The sequence below is a fragment of the Xyrauchen texanus genome, chromosome 23, assembly GCF_025860055.1.
Source record: "Xyrauchen texanus isolate HMW12.3.18 chromosome 23, RBS_HiC_50CHRs, whole genome shotgun sequence".
Lineage (NCBI taxonomy): Eukaryota > Metazoa > Chordata > Actinopteri > Cypriniformes > Catostomidae > Xyrauchen > Xyrauchen texanus.
Genome location: NC_068298.1, coordinates 5,249,028 through 5,273,892, shown reverse-complemented (window position 1 = coordinate 5,273,892; position 24,865 = coordinate 5,249,028). Strand labels below are relative to the sequence as shown.

General features: G+C 40.3%; 1 protein-coding gene across 4 annotated transcripts in view; it reads left to right on the top strand.

Moving 5' to 3' along the window:
* Positions 1–24,619, top strand: part of LOC127617214 (transcriptional regulator ATRX-like) — a 61,006-nt gene extending 36,387 nt beyond the window's left edge. For 3 of the 4 annotated variants that reach the window (XM_052089146.1, XM_052089147.1, XM_052089145.1), the window contains exons 26-35: positions 4–157; positions 2,241–2,341; positions 4,188–4,296; positions 4,532–4,709; positions 4,957–5,148; positions 16,804–16,953; positions 20,913–21,032; positions 21,618–21,713; positions 22,462–22,590; positions 23,139–24,619. In XM_052089146.1, coding sequence (XP_051945106.1) covers positions 4–157; positions 2,241–2,341; positions 4,188–4,296; positions 4,532–4,709; positions 4,957–5,148; positions 16,804–16,953; positions 20,913–21,032; positions 21,618–21,713; positions 22,462–22,590; positions 23,139–23,363 — 1,454 coding nt within the window. In that variant the 3' untranslated portion in view covers positions 23,364–24,619. The remainder of the gene's footprint in view (positions 1–3; positions 158–2,240; positions 2,342–4,187; positions 4,297–4,531; positions 4,710–4,956; positions 5,149–16,803; positions 16,954–20,912; positions 21,033–21,617; positions 21,714–22,461; positions 22,591–23,138) is intronic. The other variant, XM_052089148.1, reaches the window with a different exon arrangement.
* Positions 24,620–24,865: the final 246 nt, after the last annotated feature.

Genomic DNA, 24,865 nt, shown 5'->3' with positions numbered 1-24,865 from the left:
TAGTTCGGCCCACGTCAAGCTCGGGTCCTGGCAACATGCCACCAGACTGGTATAAAGAGTTTGTGACTGAGGCTGATTCTGAGATTCTGGAGCATTCTGCAAAGATTTTGCTTCTGTTTGAGGTCCTCCGCATGGCTGAGGCCATGGAAGAAAAAGTGTGAGTTCAGCTTTACTTCATTGTTGCAACAGTTGGGTAGTTGGCACATATAATGTGTCCTATACCTTTTTTTTTATTAATATTTTAGGTCAAAAATGATATGAATGTTTAAAGGAAAAGCGTGTCTGAAGTACCAGCATATATGTGAAGTCCTTACCCAGTTTTTGTCACTGTTTTTCCTTAACTAGTTCATATTAAATGGTCCTGTGGTATGAAAAATCAACTTTTAAAGGAACAAATATTCCATGTAGTCTCTAAACTAATGGCACTTTTCCACCGAACGTTACGGTTTGACTCGGCTCGCTTTACTTTTCTTAGCTTGCTTTTCCACTGCTATTTCGTGCCACCTCAACGTGGGTGGGATTATAGGCTGATCATCATCGTTGCATCGCCTCTACTGCCGTGACATCATCTTAAACGTGACACAAACTGACCAAAACAATAACACGACCGCTAGCTGTTAGCTATTAGCTCATTGTGCTACATAAAGCAGTTGTTGCATGGAGAATTTACAGAAATGTAACCGTTAAATTTGTCTGGTTGTTTTAGAAGCTTGAAGTGACGCTTTCAAGCAGAGTATAGAGCACTCTCCCTCCCATTGCTCGCCATTCTAGATAGCGTCCATTTGGTCGAACCACTTCCACTATTCCTTGATTGTTCTGTAGTCACTTAAGGTTTTTTTTACTTTTTCCTGCACTGTTGGTAGGTCCGGTGTTAGCTCTGTGCGGCCAACAGCTGAGACACTTCCTGAAAGACTTTTTCGTTTTGCGTCATTTCATTCGGCGCTAACGAGAGGAACGTTTGCACCTCGTTTATTGACCACGGCGTGGTTTTGCGCACAGACATTTCTTTTTACAATTTGAAAATCGCGTGAACAAATGATACTGCTATCGCTGTAGCTAACTTTAAAACTAGCGGGTTGATGTCCCGTGTCGAAAATCCAGTGAATCTGGTAGTGACTATTCTCTCTGACCAATCAGTGATCTGTAGGGCTTTGACGTCACATTTAGTATCAGCTCAGCTCGCTTGGAACCTCGACCGAGGTGGTACTAAAAAAGTACCAGGTACTCTCCACAGTGGAAAACCCCCAAAAAGCGATCAGAGTCGAGTTGTACTGTGCATTGGAAAAGCCCCATAATATTACGTCATAAAAGCTCCATGCGTAATAATAATACTAATAATAGTTATTAAACTGATATCTATAAAGTCTTACAGTGATCATTGTGTAGTTTGATTAAATATGATTCTAAACTGTGTATACAAATAAATAATTATATTTATAACCCCAGTGAGCAAGCTGAAGGCGACTGTGGATAAGAACACAAAGCTCCATATGATTTTGGTTAATGGAGGAAAATAACCATGGGAGAAACCAGACTCACTGTGGGGGCCAGTTCCCCTCTGGCTAACCAGCATGAATATAATGCCAATATTAGTTATTTATGTGTAGAGCAAGTTATGGTTTAAAATTTGTATACTAAGTGTTAAGGGCCAGTTTTTATACTTTTGTATGAATGGTGTTTTTAATGACTAATGTCTTTGAGGTTCATCCTGGATTAACTGCAGAAGTTCACATAGATTCATTGTCCTTTTGTTAGTTGGCTTTTGGCAATTAAATGATGTCTGGGTATTCCATTTTAAGATTGTAGTCCATTATTAGACCAAGGTGATGCAGGCAGAGGTCAGTGAGGTGCATTGCAGTTCAACCGAGAGGTCATTTAGGTCTATCTTAAGTCCAAGGTTCAGGCAGTGGCATATGAAGTATCCGATGTCTTACAGTTGGGGTTGGCATCAGTTCATCCTAATCAGTCCATCGTAATAGACTGAAGTAATGTCTGGCTGGCACCGGCTGCATTTAGTGTCATCACAACGGAGCTGGATCTGGCCAGCTCTGGTAACCTCGGGATATGAATCGTGAGGTTGAGACAGGGAAAATAATCGAACAATATTAGCGTAGATGTCATAACATTTTTGCAGAGTTATAGATCATGATAAATGTTTTTGATTCGTCAAGCTAAATTCGTTGTCATGTCTTTTAGTCATACTGTGTATATATGATGGATGATTTGATTTGTATGTTCAGGTTGGTGTTCAGTCAGTCTCTCATTTCTCTGGACCTCATTGAGGATTTTCTGGAGTTGGCTGGCCGAGCCAAAGAGGAAGGGAAACCTTCGCCATACAAAGGTTAGCCAGTGAGGCATGCTGGTATTCAGTTAATTATTGCAGTTTTAGGAATGTTTTACCTTAACCTGGATCACCCTGAAAAACTCTTGCTGCTTTATAAACTCTTGTGTCTTCTATATGTAACTGACTTTTAGCCCTTGCATGTGATTGAATTTGATTCAGATCTGATTGCCACAGATTCAAGTCTGCAGGGTTTTTATGCCTTGGCTCAAAGTCAACACGAAATCAAAAATAACCCTGTTTGCTTCATAATATACATTCCTCGTCTTATTGTTGGTGATTTATCAGTGAATGTTATTCCAAACCCCCCCAAAAAGTTTGTCTTTGTAATATTTTATCGAAACGTACAGTAATGCTTGCGCCACCCCTGAAAAGATTTTAGTTTTTGGATAATGTCACCCAGGCCACACTGGCAGAGAAATTGCTATTTAGACATTGTTGTAGCTAATACACCCTCAAATCTTGCCTTTATTTAACACAGCGTTTATTTAACGTCAGTTCATGTTTAACAGGTTATGCCAATAATAGCAAATAACAGATTTAAAAATATATGCGAGATGTGTCGAGATGGTCTCTGTGTGGAACGACTGACTTCACTGATGTTTAAATATTCATTTTCGAGTCGACACTTTTAGTCTAGAAAGTAAGAAACCCCTCAGAAAACAGTCAAAAAACAGTGTGTTTATGTGACCCATTTAAAATACTTAATCTATTCCAACAGCCAAATCCGACACTAAATTCCACTGAAAATGGACATTTAAGATTAAGATTAAGATTCAACTTTATTGTCATTGTGCAGAGTACAGGTACACAGCCAATGATATGCAGTTGTTTTCGCATATCCCAACTAGGTCCGAGCGCAGGGTCAGCCATGAAACAGCACCCCTGGAGCAGATGGGGTCAAGGGCCTTGCTCAAGGGCCCAACAGTGGTATCTTGGCAGTGCTGGGGCTTGAACCCCCAACCTTTCGTTCAGTAACCCAGAGCCTTAACCGCTGAGCCACCACTGTCGACTTGTTGCCTGCATTCACTGAATCAACATTAGCCAAATACTGGCATTTAGTCGACTAGTTTTGCACATCCCTACTCATGAATGAACTTTACCTTCATCCTCCACATCCTGTTTTAAATTCTTCTTCAAAAGTGGGTGTTGGTGATGGATCAGGAGGAGAGTAGTTCTCCACAATAATATTGCAATCTCACATTCAGGTCTAGCACCATTCTGGTATGAAATGTTGTACTAAATATTCCTGATGGAGCAAAACAAGTCCCCCTCTAATTTTTGTCTTCTTCAATATACTGTTTAAATTCACAAATGTGACATATTATGGAAGTAAAATGGGTTGCAAAAGCCATTTCATGTTGACTTTAGAAACAGTCGGCCCAGTATTTTCAAACTCCAGTGACACACGGATGCTCATCTTATATTTGCACGCACAGCTGACACAAATTTGGGTTAAGTGCCTGCAAACACGCGTGTAAACAAAAAATCTGGAAAAAGGTCATGTACCTAATTAAACTCTAGCAGCTGTTTTTGCTTGCATTTGTAAAATTATTAGACCTTTACTTTTTATTCTGCAAAGAAATGTTTGCTTAAGGCTTTCCAATTTGTAATGAAAAGATCACAGAGGAGTAATTGGAAACATACTTAAATGTTAGTTATGAACACAGGTGTGGGAGGTCACAATATTAAAAGCTGAACACAAGTAACCTGTTCTCTGCCACCTTCCAAGGGTGCATACTTTCCCCTGAGGTCTCTTTAACGATGCAGCTTTCAGAGCTATGATTGGTGTATGCCTGCTATGAGAAATGTTATTTTGATTGGCTGTGCAATTTTTCCCTTGAAGGTGAAGGCAAGTGGTTCCGAAATCTTGACTACTACCGTCTGGATGGTTCCACCAATGCCTTGACCAGGAAGAAATGGGCAGAAGAGTTCAATGACATCAGTAATGTTCGGTAAACACAATTTCTCTTGAAGTAGCAAACGGCTGTCATGTACACTTACCCTGTTTCCTGAATGTAACTTTACAGGACTGCCATAATGAAGGACACTTAATGCTGTGATCTAAAGCTCAGAGTTTAGTGATTTCAGTATGACTGTGACTAAGATTTCCAAACCTCTAACCAAATGTTTGGCTTTAAACCTTAGAAAACTTTGAAAGTCAAGCACATGTTTTCTTAAACTCCACAGGGGTCGATTGTTCCTCATCTCAACGAGAGCTGGATCTCTTGGGATCAACTTGGTGGCTGCAAACAGGGTCATCATTTTCGATGCCTCGTGGAACCCGTCCTACGACATACAGAGTATTTTCAGGGTCTATCGTTTTGGTCAAGTGAAGACCGTGTTTGTCTACAGATTTTTGGCTCAGGTGAGACATTTGGCTCAATTTATGTTCGTTTTGATTTTAGACTCCGTATAAACCGAAAATGGCTAACGTGACTCATCAGGTCTGATCGAAACCCTGATGAGCTGCCTTGCTTGTCTTGTCTGTCTTTGCTTACTGTTTAGAAAATGTGTTTGCAATGTATCAATGATGCGTGGAAATTAGTCCTACATGGACATCTAATGAGTTTGGAATAGAGTTGTAAGTTGATTTTCAACATATATTTCAACAGGGAACCATGGAGGAGAAGATCTATGACCGACAGGTCACCAAACAGTCACTGTCTTTCCGCGTCGTAGACCAGCAGCAAATTGAACGTCACTTTACGATGAACGAACTGACCGAGCTCTACGCGTTTGAGCCCGACCAGCTAGATGATCCCTCTGAGAAGAAGAGCAAGAGGGCCACTCCCATGCTGCCCAAGGTAAAAACCTTTCTGCTTAGTACTTCAAAGCATCTGTTACTAATGTTTCCCCTAACAGATAACATCTTTTGGTTGTTTTGTTTCAATTTGCATACGTTGACTGCTCCAGACCTGTGTTCTGGGCACATTACCTTTGAACTTCACAGCGGGTGATAAACGGTGTTATTTACTCATGAGGTTGGCTTCTAAAGCATTTATCATTCTTTTGAGGAGCAATGGTTGGTTTGAGGAATTGTTTTTGGCTCTCGTCTTTAAAAGCTCTGTCCCTTCATCGAGGCAGGTGCGAGGTCACAGGAGAGAGCCCCTGGAGATTTTACAAGATCCCATTGGCCTTCGATTGTGGAGCCAATTCACAACAGCAAGCAGCTGCACTACTTCTTTTGTTTACCCTTATTTACAGAAGAGCGTTTATATCGCAGAGCTGAAGACGCTGGAGTCTCTAATTGGAAACAAAGGTATCCAGTGCACGTCCACCAAAATTAAAACATCCAAAAGTACACAGCTGCAGAGCTGATATTTGTCTTGAGTACTACAGAAGGTTTACATTGGGATGGAGAAGCTGCTGTAAGCTGATGTATGAACAGGATGGTCACACCTGTTAGTAAATACAGTTGTCATTTCTAAACACTGGCTGTTTGAACATAGCCATAGTCAGTGTTGTTCTTCAGTTGTTGTTCTGAATGAGTCTTGTAATTGGAGACAGAGCCCAATCTTCTTATTCGGCAGATGACCACATTTGGCCATATGTGCTCCAGAATGGATCAAGTCAGCTGTTATGGATGGAATCTACTGCCTGTAATTGTCTGAAGATGAGTCAGTCATCCCTCAAAGCCTGTAGTCATATCTCTTTCTTTCTCAACGTGCCCTCGCCAAGTTTACGGAACACAGGAAATATTTCTAAACTTGGCAGACTTCTGCCCATCGCTCCCCTTCTTACCTCGTGTAATGTGTCTGTATGTCAATCTCTTGATCTTTTTAACAAGCTGAGAAAATATGACATTGGCTCTTTCAGATCTTTCAGGAGTTTTTGTTCCCTTTCCGTAGTTATCTTTGGCTTGCTCACAGGGGGCGTTGAGGCTTTATTTTCTGTTTAGAGGCTTTAACATGATTTCTTTGATGACAATCGCTAGACAAAAAGGGAATAAACTGGTGTCTCAATACTTTAGAGAAATAAAGGCAGTAAAGACTAGGGTATACTTTTGTTTTTCTGCATGCTGTCCCACCTTGCACGCTGTCGAACGCTCTAACCTTTCAAAGTATACTCTTTGGAAAGAGGGAAAGAGAGCCCATATGGACACGTTCAATGCAAAGTGGATTTGGGGCGGCTGTGGCTCGGGTGGTAGAGCAGGTTGTCCACTAATCACAGGGTTGGTGGTTCGATTCCCGGCCCACACGACTCCACATGCTGAAGTGTCCTTCGGCAAGACAATGAACCCCAAGTTGCTCCCAGTTGCATGGCAGCTCAGCCGTCATGTGTGTGTGAATGGGTGAATGAGACGCAGTGTAAAGTGCTAATGTTAAAACGGCGCTATTGTCTGTACTGTGCTGTACCAAGATTATACTTGGGCCTTAATTCTATTCTTTTTGTAGTTTGCATGTATCCCCCCCCTTGCTAGCTCCTACAGAATAATACCATAATTTAGGCCAGTGTTTCCCAAACTTTTACAGTGGCGTATCACTTTCGGCGTAATACATTCACACAAGGTATTTTGAAAATATGTATGTTCAACAATTAGCTATGTAAAAAAACTCCCTTATGTTATATTTGTACATTGTTTTGTATGTAGGGCTGGGCGATATGGCCAAAAATGATCTTTTTCATATTGTTCGATATCGATATTTATCACGATATATATTTACACATTGCACTTTCTTTTTTTATTTCAAAGTTGATGGAAGAAAAGAAGAAAATAAACAGTTCAAAAAAAGTCTCTACTAAACTGCACGGGGGGTCCAAAGATGGCCAAAGCAATGGGGTCTGAGGGATCTTTTACCAATTTTACCGTCTTTTACCGTTTATCAATTGAAAATGAATGTTAAAAGATCATCTGTTTGTTCTGAAGCATAGTGACTGCTGTTCACTATGAAATATTAAAATGAAATATTTTGTATATTTCTTTAGATTCAGATACCCAAGTATGGGGCATAGAAGCCGTTGTGACTGTGGAATGATGCTGAATGTGGGTTCAGGGGTGTCCCGAGAGAAAATTTATAAAACGTTTTTAAAAAAAAATGTAAAAAATATTTGTATATTTTCATTAAAGTGAGAGACTAGTCTACCAACTAGTAATTTTTGTCTTTCCTTATCCATTCCAGACATCTAATTCATTTTCACAAAATTAGAACAGAAATTGATTTGTTTATTATTAAAGGCTCGTAACATGCTGATTAATAAAGATACATTTAGAAGGAAAAAACGTTATGGTCTAAAAGGTGCTTTGAAACCACGTTAACTCATGTGGCGCTTCATGTCTACACACATGCAGGGAAGAGGCAACGCGTGCGGAGCGGGACAGGGCAGAAATGATGCATGTTTGTTGCTAAAGAACAATATTCAAGATTACAGCGCAGAAAGATCAGAGCTGTTGTCCACATCACTGTTGTTCTGTCGCGCTCTTAACTAGAGACGATGAGCGAGCGCAACCGTTGTCATGAAGTCTTGCGGTGCGGATGGAATCAATCCGGTGTCCGACGTAACCTAATTGTTAGCAAGGCAGCTAGCATTAGCAAGTTCATCCAGTCTGACCCTACGTTACCACTGGCGCGTTGTGAGCGAAGCTGAGAGCGTTTTCAATTAATTCCTATGAAAGCTGAGCGTCATGCTCGCAAGGTGGATCGTAGGATTGGCAGCGGTGCGGAGCAAGCTCTCTCCTAGCGCTGTGAGCGCCTTTGAGCGGATTTTGTCCGCCCCAGTGGAAACGCAGCCTGAGAAAGCCGAACTGCTTGTGTTTTAGCGACACAAAATAAATATCGATTATCGTGGAATTTCTTTATCGTGATATATATCAATATTGTTTTATCGCCCAGCCCTAATTGTACATTATTTTTATCATATACATGTTATATAAATGGCTTCCTGATTATTGAGATGGGTGTGCTAGAAATAACTGCTTACCTTGCGGGTGCAGGACACAGTACCATCACTTTATAAGAGCTGCCAGATCGTATGAATAGCGGCCGATAGTGTGTTAGGAATTGCACATCATTGCAGGTATACGACTGGTATTTTACAAAAACGGCTCGTATTCAAGCCCTGTTTTGGACCCTTTCTGTGGACAGTGGCTGCTGTTAATAAGATTTGTGTTAAGTGTGTGTGTATAAGTAGTATGTATTATTATGTATAGAATTCAAATGAAACCTGGTTGTTAATTTAACAGCTTAAGATAACATCGCCTTAAAAGCCTCCCAGATATAAGGAATACGATTTTTCCTCCGTAATGGTATACTATAAACTTACTCTGATCTAGCGATAGCAACTTTTCCTACCATTAACTCCTTTTCCCTTCTTACTGCCTAGTTACTTTTCCCTAGTCCTTCTGGGAAGACTCCACCCCCATCTCCATCTTACTTACACATCCTGCTCTGAACCAGAGTCCTGTAGCTGCTAACCCAAACATGCCTGCCCCTCACGAAGGCCATCTGTTCTGCTGATTCACCGCTTTGTCTCTGAAGTTTTCAAAGGAACACCGTAAACATCCCCCGACCTGATGAACAGTTATTATTCCAAACCTGTTTTAGGATGTTCTTGTGCTCTTTAGAGAAACTTAATTGGAGACAAAGGAAGCTAGCGGACTTCCACTCTAATGACAAAGAAGAGTGCCGCGGCCCAGACACGAGAGCCACCCAGCTTGGGGTCTGGCCCTGCCTCGGGCTTTTTGGAGGCCCTCTACAGAGCTGAGACCTAGGGCCAGCTTGACTTGACATGGTCAGGTCATTGTGTATACTTCCTGACAGTGGCCCATTGGTGGGAAAGTGTAATTTGCTTTCACTCTGGCTCCCCTGCCGATTGGGTCTTGAGCAAAGGAACAGACTTGAGTTGTGGTAATTAGGTGCAGGAACTGCCCTTAATAAGTCTCCCAGATGTTCTTTAAATGAGTAGTTGCTTTCAACCCTCAGTTTTTAGATATTTGCCCCAACTTGGATGAAACGCCTGAAGGTGTGAACTAGAGTGCATAGTAGAGGTTCTCAGCTAAAGTACGCTAATGGCTTTTGTAAACGATAGAAAGAATTGAATGCAGAAGAAAAATTGTGATTGTATTAAAAATACAAATATTTTTAAAATATCTAAAAATAAAAAAAGATGCATTCACCTGAGAAGCAGCATATAAAATATTTAGACGTGCGAGAGAAAAGATCTTGAATGTAAGTATATTTAGTCTTTACTGCACTCGCAGAAGTATAACCAAGTGAAAAAATACACTTATATACAAAATACATTTATATTTGTCTCTTAAAGCAAGTCTAAATATCTTATATGAAATTATACACTTCACCTTTCATCACTTTTGTCTCCGGAAGTAAAGAAAATAAATTAAATTCGAAAATAAAGAAAGCCTGAAGAATTGGCGGTATACGAGAATCGGCAGTCAGCCTTCGACTTTGGATAAATTATTTCCCACGATTGTGAATGCATTATGGCTAATGCGGAGCGAAAACGTGTAGATTTTTTTCTTAATTGCTCAATCTTCATTTGAGCAATCCTGAAATCAATTCTTAAAATCCTAAGATCAATGTTTAACTTTTGAGTTTGCCTTCGTTTTAGTTGTTTTGATTATTATATCTGTGAAATAATTAGCAATTGCACTGCATAGTTTGGGCACTGTTTTACAATTTTTTTAATAATATTTTCCTGTTGAATTAACAGTTATCTGAGACATTCATTTGTAAGCAAAATGTATGTTATAGCTGAAATGTACCCCAATTAATCAGAATTTAATCAAATCAAGTATAGGGCTGCAACTAACGTTTATTTTGATTTTCAACTAATCTAACGATTATTTGAACGATTTTCCGACTATTCTGGTGATAATTGCAACGATTAATCTTTAGCACTTAACTGACTATTCAGGTTTTGCCCGACTTAAAAGGTTGTATTAAACGTGCTTGCTAACAATAAAGAGGACAAAATCTTTTAAAAATGTCTCAAAAGAAATTCACGGAATTAATAATTTATCAAAATACTGTTTAATTCAGTAAAAAATTAACTTCAAAAAATCCTATTGTTATCAAGTGTTTTGTCTTGTTTTCCATTTTACAATTGTCTAAAAATACATTTACTTGAGAAGAAACATATAAGATATTTAGACTTGCTTTAAGAGACAAATATAAGTGTATTTTGTATATAAGTGTATTTTTTCACTTGGTTATACTTCAGCGAGTGCAGTAAAGACAGAATATACGTATATTCAAGATCTATCTTATATGCTGCTTCTCAGGTGAATGCATCTTTTTTTAAAGATGTTTTTATATTATATTCAACATTCTCAGATAAAAAAATGTTTCTTCTGCAGTATAGTTGCTATAGAAAATGTACTTTGTTTTAAAGGCGTTTTAGATATTTTTATTGGAAAACAAGCCAAAACACAAATGTATTTTGTTTGAAGTGTATAATGGGGTGAAGACTTCACCTCTCTCACCTTTTTGTTCACTTCAATCCATGTTCAACTCACAAAAAAAAAAAAAACTCTTAATAAAGCTGCATATTGCTAATTTTCTTCACAATAAGAAATGCTCAGTGACACATACTGTATTATGATGCAATACGTTTCGAGCCATCACGTTATAACTTGGCTGCAGCAAGCGTGCGCGCTCTCGAGGGATGAGCGTCCCCGCACCAGAGTGTGCCTCAGCCGGATGCAGTTTCAATCTCTCCCCCTTAGGCTATGTTCAGACTACAGGCAAATCAAACCTTTTCTCAAATCAGATCTTTTCAGGTCTGAACGGCATTTGCGCATCAGACATGACCAACCTATCTGCATGTGTTACTTTGGTAACTACGTAGGCGTACCCACGTGACGATGCTTTCAAAACAGATGGAGGTGCATCATCTCGCTCTCCAAATAAGCGACCTGTCCAGTTGCGGTGCAGAACTCCTCCGTCGCACAAGAAAAAGACGCATCTGAAAAAATCAGATTTCAATCGAATTTGAAACCACTTCCCGATGTGGTTTGAATCAGATTCGGAAAATTACGATTTCATGTGTTTTTTTTGCTGTCCAGACGCTGTCCAAAACTCATCTGGATATGCAAAAAAATCTTATTTTTAGTGGCAGTCTGAACAAGGCCTTCGATCGGGACTCTTCGCATAACTCATTGAAGAGGTGCTTCGGAGTTTGTAGTTATTTACGTGATCCGCTTCCATATTATTTTAACTTTTAATAAAGCTATAACGCATTAAATATAACTGCATTAAAGATGTAACGTCAGGGTGTTTCTTTAAAGTCACTCGAAATGCAAGTTTTGCTTCAGCGCAGCGGCAGCTCCGGCTCCACTTATTCCACAACGAGAGTGCTTCTGAATGTACTTATTTGGGAATTTTGTATAATTCCCTCATACTTTGAACTTTCACCGCATCAGGTGATGTAGATCGCAGAGTGCATCTGGCCTGTGAGCTGTTCTCTTCCTCTCCGCAGTCAGGCGTGAGCTGCTCTTGCCCATCAAATGTTGTCGATAACTTTGACTAATTGTTTCAGACCTAATCAAGAGCTTGTGAATGGAAACAAATCAGGAAATCTGAAATCTATATCGATACCCAGCCCTATTTATGGCACATCTGTGCCTCATTTAAATGGCAAACGCACCTTTTCAATAACTTAAGTTCGACTTTCGACAAATGTTAATGTCGAGCCCTGATAGCGACAGACGGACACCTGACATCAGGTCCTGTGCCAAACATCAAGAGCTTTGCAGATGCAGACTGTTTATATCAGGGCACTGAGGTTGTGTATAATTTGCGTGCAGCTGTAGAGTAAGTTTTGCCTGGCTAAGGTTAGGTATTACAAATATCTTAATCCCTCACATTCCTCCAGTCTCTTGCCCTGGACTTCTTGGTTTGTGCACCTGCATGTCAAACCCAGTGTCTTGCGCAATCTGGGCTCTTCTTTTAAAACTGGTAGATAAGATTTTTCTTTTGTTCAGGGATGTGCCGTTTAAGGTCACGGAGGTCATGTCACTCTTCCTTAAAATGCGTTTAGAGAATGTCATATATTGAAACAGGGCATGGTTTCATAAGATAAGGACAACAAATCTGCCCTAGTTTTCAAAAGCACCTGTTTCTTTAGCTCTTGTTCATATCTCACTTCAGTTTGTCATGCTTCCATTTTCCCACTCTTTACACCCTCCCTGCTAAAGAGCGAACGGCAGAGGTTTATAGTTGTGGTAATGAGTGAAATAAAATGAAGTGAGTGAGTACAGTGTGCATTTAATATGCGGTGGCATGATCAAACCTTAAAAGGCAGGAAATTGGGCTGAAATAGCTGTAAATGTGCTTAACATTATTCAGTAGAGAGACAAACAGCGTAGAAAAAACGTGTACCTTTCGAACCCGCTGGATTGTGTGTTTTTAACACCAGCAGAGTTAGTCTGGCACTTGGTCTTTTAAGTAAATTTGCTTTGTTTGCCATGTCGTAAACGTGTGTCGTTGAGCAGAGCCCTTAAAGCAGTTTCTTTGTTCGTTTTTACCAGCAATGTTGTGGGAGTTATTTCGTTCTTTCGGCTTTGTATTTTAGGCATCATAGCTGAGAGAATACTTATTGCTGTCAACTTTTAATTGATTGCTATTCAGGGCCATTTTAAAAATGTAATGTCAGGCAGAGAACAATCAGTTGTCCAGTAATGGGTTTAGTGCCACTTGGTATAATTACATGAACTGAAATCGTCAATCAGATTTTTGCTTATTCGGACTAACAGATCTAGCTAATGTGATTTGTAGCTCTGCTTCGCCCGGCATGAATGAACATTAATCCGACCACATCTGGCTTCGGTGTAGTGTGCACATGCATGCTCTGAAAGACGTAACGTGACTTGTATGTAACCCAGCGTATTTGACCTTCCTTCAAATATTCGATTACGCATCGTAATCAAATATTTTTTCGAATGCTACATTTCTCCAAAATCAAAAGAGAAAGTTATCATATTTAGTATATTGAAAATAAAGCCTAGTTTTAAGGTCATGAAGCGTTTTTACATTGTGACATTATTTTCATGCACATTTTACCCACCAATTCTTATTACCGCAATGTGGGGAAAAAAGGAGATATTTAAATTTTCTAGTATTTATACATCATAGTATGACTCTCTTGGGCACTACATTTTAATCTCTGGATTTCTTGCGGTAAGGAGAATTTGGGGTAAAATGTGGGCATAACAATCATAAATATTTTACAATGCAAACAAATCATACTAGTTCTAGGCTTCATTTACTTTATGCAAAATATCTGTTTTTATTTGGAGAAAATATTATCCGATTTTGCTAGTAAGATGCATTGAAAAGATGCAATGAATGTGAACGAGTCTAACATTGTGCCTAAAATCTCCTGATTTCCACGGAAGAAAGTCATATGGATTTGGAATGGCATGAGGTTGTGTAAATGATTTCAGAACTTTTAAGTAGTGTACTGTCAAGTGGAAGAGCTCAGTGTTGAGACACTGGCACTGTTCCTCACCTGGGGCTGTATTTAGCCCTGCGGCAGTCTGGTTTGGGCACCTCTGTGCTTTGATCAAAAGCAAAATGCTCCCTCCCCCCATTTGAGTTCCTGTGGGATCCCCACTCCCCATTTCCTTGAGAAACAAAGAAATTTGCAGTCTGCTCATTTTTTCCCCCTTTCAAGAGCCTGCACAACCTGCCCCTTCACCCCCAATCCCGAGGGTAAAACGATAGCATTTCCTAAAGCCGTCATTATCCTTGAGGTTAGCTCACAGTATGACAATGCTGGAGTTCTTGTTACCGTCATTAGTGCCTCTGGTCGAGATGCACATGTAGGGCAGGTTACAGAGACAGACGAGACCACCCGTGGAGCTCCAGCCTGGAGATTAATCAGGAATCCCAGCATTCCGTGCTCCCCTGGACTGCTGCGTTGTCATTTGACCCAGCGGCTCTGTGACCCATTTACCCGGCTCCGTATTAGACAATGTGCAGTTAAGCTCGGGCCCGGGTCGCCCCTCTGATGGTGGCAAATGTTTGAAATGTGCTTGAGATTCAAACAGCTTCATCATGTAATTGCCTTCACTCTAGAGACACTCGACTCGCACTTCAGTCCCTCCATGTTCTGAAAACTTAAAAAAAAAAAAAAAAAGCAATCATCTTTTCTTGTAAACATTGATTAAAATAATCACATCTCGGCTCTCTCCTGTACGTTTTCAATGGAGTCTTCCTGCACGAGACCAGTCGTGTTTTAATTTAGCGACCTAAGCCAGAAATTACCTTCATCCATCCAGTCGGGCCTGTCGAGGGGATGGGCCAGGCCTGGGGTGATTGTGCTTTGCTTTCACCACATGTTTTTATTTTCCAACTATCAAAGCCATTTACCAAAATGTCTTGATGTAGACTGATCTGTAACGGCACTCTACATTACGCTCCGCTGTAATGCAGAAAGCATGGTTTTGTTACTGCTACCTATCTAACTGCAGTTATCTTTTTTCTTAAAATAAATCTTGGTCTGATTATTCACAATTCACTTTTTGGAGGATAATCAAGTTTTGCTCATTTTGTTCCTTATGTTCTCATAGGCGATCTTTAAAGGAATGTTCTGGGATCAGTACAAGTCATGTTTACAGCAACACTCAAGGCCAAAGTATTTTGGTATATACCCATATACCCAAAGTTGCCCATATGTCTCACACGCAGTGCGCATGGTGCAAATTTCGTCATCAGCACAGCACGTGCCTGTCCGTGTCTTTACGCTTCATTGACTTATGTGCCTGGAGTTGACTGTGCTAAATAGTATTGCAAAGCAGTCGTCGTGCGCATGCGTCAAACGCATCCATATGGGCCCGCACTCAAAAGAGTATACTTCGAAAGGCTATGTGCTGGACTGTTCTAGATGGAACAGCCCACTGAAAAACAAAGTATTCTCTAGCCCAGCGGTTCCCAACCCTGTTCCTGGAGGCCCCCCAACACTACACAATTTGGTTATCCCACTAATCAAACACACCTGATTCAACTCATCAGCTCATTAGTGGAGACTCCAAGACCTGAATTGGGTGTGTCAGATAAGGGAAATATACAAAATGTGCAGTGTTGAGGGGCCTCCAGGAACAGGGTTGGGAACCGCTGCTCAAGCCTTTACATTGTAAGTCTATGGGCCATATAAATAGAATATATAAAGTAAAACGTATAACGGCACCACTCAAAATACAAGCTTATTTATGGAGTTGTGCAGTTCTATTTTTACGTCATATATTTATTCCATGACTTGCCTCTCAAAAGTGTTTCTTCAAAGGAATTGCACTGGGATAAACATTAAAATACTCACAGTATCGCAAGTATAGCCACTTGCACATTAAGCATGAGGCTAGGGTGGTAAAATCGCTTGCTAACCTTGTCTGTGCAAAGTTATATCCGGTCTTTTAACTCCTGGCATGACCATGCAATGCTGATCAACTTGGTGACTTTCACATAATCCATCCAAGGTCACGTAAAAGGGTCATTAACGTTGTTAATGCATAACTAGTAGTTCATGCGCCAAAAGTAGTCCCACTTATAAAGGTACAATTTAGACCACTATACAGCTCTATTTTGATGTATAAATTAACACATTATAGTCACTTAAAATACAAGCTTCACATTTCTGCTTTTAAACCATACTTTTAAAAACGTACCCAATAGACTAACGTTGTAATTGCATTATTATTTTCGTTTGTTATTACAAACTGAGGGACAAGTCAAAAATAATTGTGGAATTTGATAGCAAATGACTAATGCTGTCGAAACACTTTTTAATTTTTAAACATGAGTGTTTTCTTTTCGAATTTTGTGACGTTTGATTAATTTAGTTTGTAGCAGCGCCGTTGTTGCCGCTGCTTTTTCATATGGTGATGTAACCATCACTCGTCTGTCGTCAGGTTTCAGCAGCATGCTGGAGATGTTTCCAGATCTCGAGGACCTTTTTAATGTAAAGCGCAGGCGAGACAAAGAAAAGCAAACATTTGCTGTACAGAGTAATTTAAACCATGTTTGTATGAAGTCTGGATGTGAATTGTGCTCCGCTCAGGTATTGTTTTCAATAACAGTGTTGTCATGGAGACCAGCGTTGCATGAAAGCCTCTGAAGTTATTTTAAATATGTCCCCTTGTGAACGCACACTTTGAGGCTGTTCCATTTTTTTGTGTTTTGGCTCAAACTAGCTAATTTGCCATGTGTCATTTATGATCATGTGCATTTGTGTGTGTGTGTGTGTGTGTGTGTATGTGTGTGTGTGTGTGTGTGTGTGTGTGTGTCTTATTTTTTTAGATCTTGTGTTTTAGCGATTTAAATAAATCAGTGCAAGGATGTGGTATGTGTTTTTCTTCCTGTGGCTTGGTAGGCCACGAACAGACTTTTTGTTTTGCTGTTGATGATGTTGAGTTGACCTGTAATTTTGGCTGTTGGCTGTGATCTTTAGGTCACAGATGTGTGGATTGGTGTGTGATCGTGACCTGTATCTCTCTCCTGTCCTAGGATCCTGTCTTGGCCGAATTGCTGCATAGTTTCAAAGATCAGATCGTTGGCTACCACGAGCACGACTCCTTGCTGGACCACAAGGAGGAAGAGGCACTGAGCGAGGAAGATCGCAAAGCGGCCTGGGCTGAATACGAGGCGGAAAAGAAGGTCTGTAGCCACACAAACCCTTTTATATATGACAGCAGATATGCATTAGGTTTGGAAAAGTACTTTATATCATATAAAATAATGGTAGATTTCATTTGTGAACAGACTAGGTCAATTATCTCGCCCTGATATCTGACAAGACCGTAGGAACAATGGGGGGTTCATAGGGCTTTTTAAAATATGTTTTGATATTATTGTATGTATATCTGTATATAATAATCAGTAATTTACTTAAGCTGTTCCAAACCTGTTTTACTTTCTTTCCATGGTACACAGAAGGAAATGTTAGGGAGAAGTTTTAGGGGGGGACACTTAATGAGAACTTAAATATTGGGGTGGACTATCCCTGAAATAAATAGAAGTCCTGATGTAGACCTTGGTGTTTCTAAAAACGTTGTTTCCATCTTTACATCCCTAAAGCATTAGACTGTCTTGCCCAAATCTTGGTAACAAGCCAGGTTTTCAAATCACAGAACTTGCAACATTCCACTTATCAGGTTAAATGATAAAACTGACACACACATGAAACCAAGAGAGGTCTTTTAATGAGGCTAAACTACATGCATATGTGCTTACATGAACAAAATTCCACAGAAGCTTCAAAGTATAGCTCCTCGTAAATAATGAAGCTCTGTTTAGAGCTACATAAATCCACTGGAAGCTACTAAGAAGCCTTGTTGCTTGAAATAAGGTGGTAATGGTTCTAGCTAGACCCTCTGCAGCATGCCTTTTCTGAACTATTTAGAACAGAAGATCAAAATCATACCCTTCCATAAATCTACACGCAGTGTTGTGGTCCAAATGATGGCTCTCTGTACCCTTTCACAGTCCTGGAAACTTTTGAAGTACTAAAACAATCTGAGTCTTTGTCTTCAGATTAGAGACTCTTCAATCTCAATAGTGCAGGTCAGCAGCTCATAAATAGTTTATTGGGACAGAAATGCCTGTTTAAAGTGTGGGATCCCAGCTCTGCAGTTGCGTTATATTCCAAGAGTCTCCTTGCCATTCAAATTCTTGTCCGGCTCACTCATTCCCCTTATCCTTATTAAACAAGAAGAACACTGATTCCCTGGGAATGCATATGTGCTTTGCTGCATTCAGCTAAATGTCACGTAATAAATAAGTATTTATAGGTATATAACATTAACTATATCTTATAACCCTTTATAGACAGACCTAACATGAGCTCAGAGGTTGTTCATCGATGGTATATGCATCTGTTTAAGCCATCAGTCCACGTTATTTCATCATAATTATTTAAAAATTGGGTTTAATAGCAGAATTCCTAGTGAAGAACTACACTACTCATGATCCTGCATAAAAAGATCCACCAATCAGAGAATTGCGGTAAAGCTCTCCAAACTTCCTTCCATGATGCACTATGAATCAAAACGGTCTCCCTACACTCTAAACCACTTATATATTTGCATTTATATAAATATTTTGCAGTTAAATTTAAATATACTGCTTCTATACAACTTTAAAGAAGGCATTCAGTAGTTCTCTGGCTTGCATTAGCATTGCTCTTCTTCGTGTACTTTAAGTAAAGATATGACAGTGGTTTTAGGCACTATACTACCATCTTTCGACGTGGATAAGCATGATCGTCTCTGCTGCCCCCGTCAGCTTTGGAATATAATTTGGAAAATGTCGGAGTTTGAGGTCATTTCTAAAGTTATTTATTACTCCTATAATAAGCTTTGCCTAAAAACAAACGTCAGAATTCAAGGGAACATGCATCTACAGTTAAGGACAGATTGTTATTGTCCCTCATATCAATAAACTTTGGAGACTAACATTTATGTTACTTCTAAAGACAGTTTTTACATTTATTAGAGAACTGCTTAGCATAAAATAAACCCCAGTTCTCTAGAGATACAGAATGTTATGGTAAAGGAAAGATTCATATTGTTTTTGATGATCAAATTTAGCATGTCCATGAATACTGTATTTGAAGAACTTTATTTCCAAAGGAACCAACATCATGGTTTACACAAAATCCACAACAATCGTGGTGCCAAGCTACTACAAGACTTCGTTGCCTTACCGTTACCAAGGCTTACTCTAATTTTTTTGCCTTTGCCGGTCTTTGTGTCTTCTTGCTTGAAGCAAATTGCTTCAGACATTTTCATGCTTCTTTGGCAGTACAGCTACTGGATCTCCCGTTGTCTCCGGTGCTAAAGCACGATAAATATGTTCCATTGTGTTCTATCGCCATGACAAATTTCTCGTGTGAGCATACTTGGCAATAAAGATCATTCCGATCTTTTCGCTATTCACGCCACCAAACAACAATATTCTAACCATAACCAAGCGTATCTATCTACACAGGTGGCAGCCAATGAAAGTGAGGATTCTCTACTTCGACGTTTAGTGAAACACCGTGGGTCATGTGGTTTCATCTTGGCGAAACACATTGAAGGGTTGACCCGCACCATATAGAATAAAACACTTTTTATAGAACTATGAGCACAGTCTTCATCTCATGTGAGTGTACACCATTCGGCTCAAACAAGCAAGACCTTATTCATGCTAGCGCCATCTTTGATTTTTAATAGGAATGACAATGAGGCAGTGAAGGAAAGACTTGTAGTCTCTTCAATGGCAATCACATCTGTTTTTCCACAACTCATGTTGTCTGGATTTCTTTGTGGACTGAGTGTTCTTGGACAGATATTTGATCAATGTTTTGTCCACGGAACAATCCAAAAACTCTTTAAACTCCAGCACAGCCCATTGAAGAGTCTGTAAGTCTATCCCTCATAGCCTCGTTTTCATTCCAAAGATGGCACTAGTGTGAATAAGGTCTATAGAATGTAACAGAGCCCGCCCACATTTTCATCCAAGTATTCTGAAGTATTCGTCCCCATCTTAGGGATCGGGAGGAGTACTTCAGAATACTCGCAAGTTATCCCCCAAATTTTGTGACTTCCAAACATTTTGCAATGGCATATTGGGGAGTACCTTGCTGTTTGATAGGCTGCTTGGTCTCAGTTGTTTTACAGAGCATTGATACGTTTTGAAGCAGATTTTGAACTTTGTTTTTATATAACTCATACCATATTGACACATGCATGTTCTTTCAACTTTGTATTAGTTTTTGGCAAGAAACTTTAAACATTATGCTGAAGTCAAAGTAATTTAATCAGTGAATCACTTGGCAGTAGCTATTATATGCACAAAAAAATGCACCTGCTTTTGATCATCTCACTACAGTCATTTGTGTATTTTAAGATTTGAAGAGTTGCTTAAAACCATTAACATTGTCAGACCCATTAAAGTGGACCTTAAGCAGCCACTTTCAGTGATTGGAGAAACCTGTCGGGCTATACTGTTTTTTTTTACATGACTTAGTTGAAAACACCCACTGAGATGAAATAAGTGTCGGTTTAAATTGTCCTGCGGTCTGCGGTGCAGATGTGATCCACGGCACAATCTCTGCCACGCACCTGCTCGTGCCAGGTCTGAACACCGGACACTCAGCTGTGGAGTGTGTTTACAAGTTGTGCGCATCAAGTACCCAATTAGAGGGCAAGAACTGCCTCGGTAGCTCATTTATAAACAAACACAGCCGTCCTGCTGACCTTCAGCAGGAAAACGCTGTGTTTAGAGCCATAAGACAAACACAGCTTGGGCAGGACCCTAACAGAGGTTCACATGGGTGCACATCAGGATTTTTTGGATACGCCAGTGATCTGTTGGCTGGGAATTATCGTTCACCATAAGTCTTTGCCAGAACGTAGACGAATCATGTCAAAGTTGCAAATCAAGTGGAAAATAAAGTCTGAAAGCAATGCTTTGATTACCCTACAGCAAGTGCAGTGGGAGAGTGACTCATCAGTCAAAGCCAAACTGTGATTTAAATCTTCAAAATGTTGCTTTTCTCATTGACCTAATCTCATTAAGTGAAGTTTCTGTGGTTCTGTTTGGCTGATGGATCCACTGTTCTGTCATTTCAGGGTCTGTCCATGCGTTTCAACCAGCCATCGTATTCTCAGATGGGCATGGGAACGGGACTGGGCACCTACTTCCCCTTCAACGTGGCTGCCTTGGCCTCAATGTCCAACCAACAGCTGGAGGTCAGTAATGAGATCCACATGCACTTTTCACATTCCTTTAGCCATCAGTTAATTGTGACATGCGTTCTGCGGCACCGACAGTTGGCGTGGCACTCTGCCAGCTGCTGTTTACGTACGCTATCTTTGTTGAGTGCTGTTAAATTGAATTCAAGCATGTTGTTTTCTTTTTGGATTTGTTTAATCCAAGTAAGTGAGCTTCCTCACTTCTTACCACCTACATTGGCAACATCCTAACTGAAATGAAACCTCGTAAGTGACTGATTTGGAACATTTTACAATGACCGTAACTCTGCACGAATCAATTGATTTCAATTAAGTTTTCCCTTAGCATGTTGCTAAGCTAACGACATAAGCACAAAAAAAAAATATATATATATTCAACCATATATTATACGTTATTATATCTTCGCCAAACCATATGCTCCAGCTGCATCATTAAACTTGAGATGAACTTGAGCGGTACAAATGCTTACCGAACCATGGGTGGGAAACCGTATGGTCCGTACTCGAATTTGGTGTGAACGGCCGCTAATAGAGCCCTACTGTCTTCCCCTCTCACACATTTTCTTTGCTTCTTCGTTCAAGGATTTGATTAATCAGGGCAGGCAGAAGGTGTTGGAGGCCACCAGCGCTCTGAAGTTGATGCCCAGGGAGTCTCTGGAGGACATCATCGCGCAGGTGGTGAGTGACAAGAGAGAGGAGGCATGAGGGGGTCACGGTAATCCCTACAGTGAGGCACTTAACCAGAATGGCTGAACATTCAGTGTTCCAAAGTTAATGGACTGTACTCTTATAGGTTCAGTGTTCCTTGCGTGAGCTGTCATGACTATTAGCTGATGATCACAGCACTCCTTTGTGTTTTAAGACAAGTATTGATATTACAATTGCTCATAATTGGGGAAAGGTGTTTGTTCAAATCCCCCATTGCAGACATGAATGATACCTAAAATCATGCAGCTTGTTGAGGAGAGGTGCACTATTACTATTTTATAAGCAATCAGCCTTACAATTCCCATAGACTTTCAATGAATTACCCGAGTCATAGCTGGGGGACAGAATATCATAGATAATTGAGGGTGGGCTTTTTTGACTTTGGCCAGTATGCGACCACTCGGAACACCCTGGCAACCCCCACTCAGAACACCCTGGCAACCCCCACTCAGAACACCCTGGCAACCACCACTCAGAACACCCTGGCAACCACTTAGAACACCCTAGCATTGTGGTGCCGAGTTTTGCGCGTACAAGCAACACTCCTATTTTCTTCAGAAAATGTACAAGTCTAATCTCACATTTATTGAATGCACAGTTTGCTGTTTCACAAGTTTTAAGCTTGAGGTATAGAACAGAGTTCTTGACTACAAAATATGTGCGTGTGTAAGCATTAGTTGAGGTCTACCTGGTGTAACGGGTGTGTTGTTTTCGGCAGAGGAAGGAGAACCCGAGTCTACCGGAGGCCCAGGTTCAGTCCATGGCTCTTGGGAGGCAAGCGGGCTACGAGCTGGAAATCAGTCACAGGGAGGCCATTTACCGTGATGTCCTCAGCAAGCAACAAACTGTATGTTTGCTCATCTCTCACTTTCTCTCTGACTTGAAATTGCAGTTATATACTCACACCCATGTCGTTCCAAAACCTGTATGACTCCCCTTTCATCCGGGGAAGTAAAACATAGATGTTGGGCAGAAAGACAGCTTCAGTCACCCTTCACTTTTATTGTGTGTGGATAAAAAGATACATGGAACACAAGATTCACTTTCATTGCAAGAGGCAAGTGTTTGGAACAATGTGGGGAGTGATGACAAAATCTGTAGTTTCTGCTTCATATATTTTTTAAATAGCCTGTTATGTGTTCTTACCAGTCATGATGTGACCATTTTCCGGCATCAAGTCATTTTTCAGTGTTTTCAAATTGGGTTTTCCAGGCCTGGAAATGTCCAAGAAAACTGTGTATTCACTATATAAATGTTTGTGATTGCTACTTGAAAAGTTTTTCATCTATCAACATCAGCTATGGGACAAATGAGTCTTGAGTGTAAAAGTCTTGGAAATAAATTGATCAAAAAAGCACATAACAAAATACTGTCTCATCGCCATCTTTTCTCTAGCTGATGATGTACGTGCAGAAGGTGATCACCAACCGTAAGGTTCAGGAGCAGCAGCTGGCGATGGCGAGACAGGGTCTACTGCTGAACCAGCTGGCCATGCAGAACGGCCTTGGAGCTCCGATGAATCAGATGGAGCTGCTAGGATTGTACCAGCAGCTCGGGGCGCTCCAAGGCCTCCCCTCCTCTCAGCTGGGCAAGAGCCCTGGCTCATCTAAGGGCCTTTAGATGCCTCCTCTTGGTCTACTGCCCTCCGGTGTTCCCATGGCTGGACAGAGATTGCCGAACACCTGCAAGAGGGGATCCTGGGACTTTGTCAAAGGGGATTTTGGCAGTGCAGTTTGTGTATATAGCCTTAATGTTATTCAAGTTTTATTCTTCTTTTTTTCTTTCTCACGTATTTAAGATTAAAGAAGATATTCTCCCCAAATGCTTTTAGGCATTGCAGGTTTTTTCCCCTTGAATAAGGGCTGTGCATATATAAATAATTATAGAGCAAGGAAAACAGCGTGATTGAAGAGGGACCATAGTGTAACTCCTTAGAGATTTTGGTTCTATAACTGTTGTGAAGATTTCGCCCCAGTAAATACTCTCTGCTTTAAAAGTAGTGGATTGTCAATGGTGCTGTGATAGCCAGTGCTCCAGAGACACTGCGATGGACACCTTAAAAATGTAACGTCAAGTTAAAAGGCCTTATATCATGCAGCTAGATCTCTTCTGACGTTTTAAAACCCCTTTTCTATTCTGCTTTTAGGTATTTAAACTTATTGCTATACATGTTATGGAATGTCTGTGTTGTTAAAACCGCTTGCTGAATTCCACTGGTCTTTTGTAAAATCTAATTTCTCATTGTAGTATTGCCTCATTGTATATTGTTGCGAGTTTATTTTTTTCTGTTACTTTTTCTTTCATTTGTTACCTCACTCGTGTTGGGTTCGCACCTGAGCCGGTGTTAACTGCAGGAGTTAGCTGAGGTTCAACCTGTTCTAATCTGATAATGCTAACACGTTACTTATCAGATTTGTGCTTGGGTTCTATGTATTGTTCAGTTATTTGGCACATCTCTTTGGATGCTAAACTTGATGTTTTCATTGGCAGCCATTTGCTATCCACAGGGTGTCTTTCGGAAATGTACAGGAACTTTTTTTCCCCTCCTGAAAAATGATTTTATGTTGGCTTATACACCAATTACTTCTGCCATTAATACATTCTGCTACTTAGTATTTAATATCACGTTTAAATAAAGTGACCAAAAGGATCAGTTACATACAGGTCTTTTGTTGGTGTTGAAGTATATTTTTATTTTTCTATTAAAGTGGGGGGAAAAATACTTTTTGGCTTGAGATTTGGATATTGGGACAGATGCAAACTGAATAATCTGTTCTTGTGCATGTTAGAATGTGCCACACCCATCCCATGATGCATCAGTTCTGTGTACAGTCAGTTGAGGTCTCCAAAAGAACAGAAACTGTTAATTTCTCCTACCCTGACTTGATTCGGATACTTGCGTTTTTAAGTTGGTAAGAAATTATAATACATCATTTCAGAGTTACATTTACATTTATGCATTTGGCAGATGCTTTTATCCAAAGCGACTTACAGTGCCCTTACTACAGGGACAATCCCCCCGGAGCAACCTGGAGTTAAGTGCCTTGCTCAAGGACAAAATGGTGGTGACTGGGGATCGAACCGGCAACCTTCTGTGCTTTAGCCCACTACGCCACCACCAC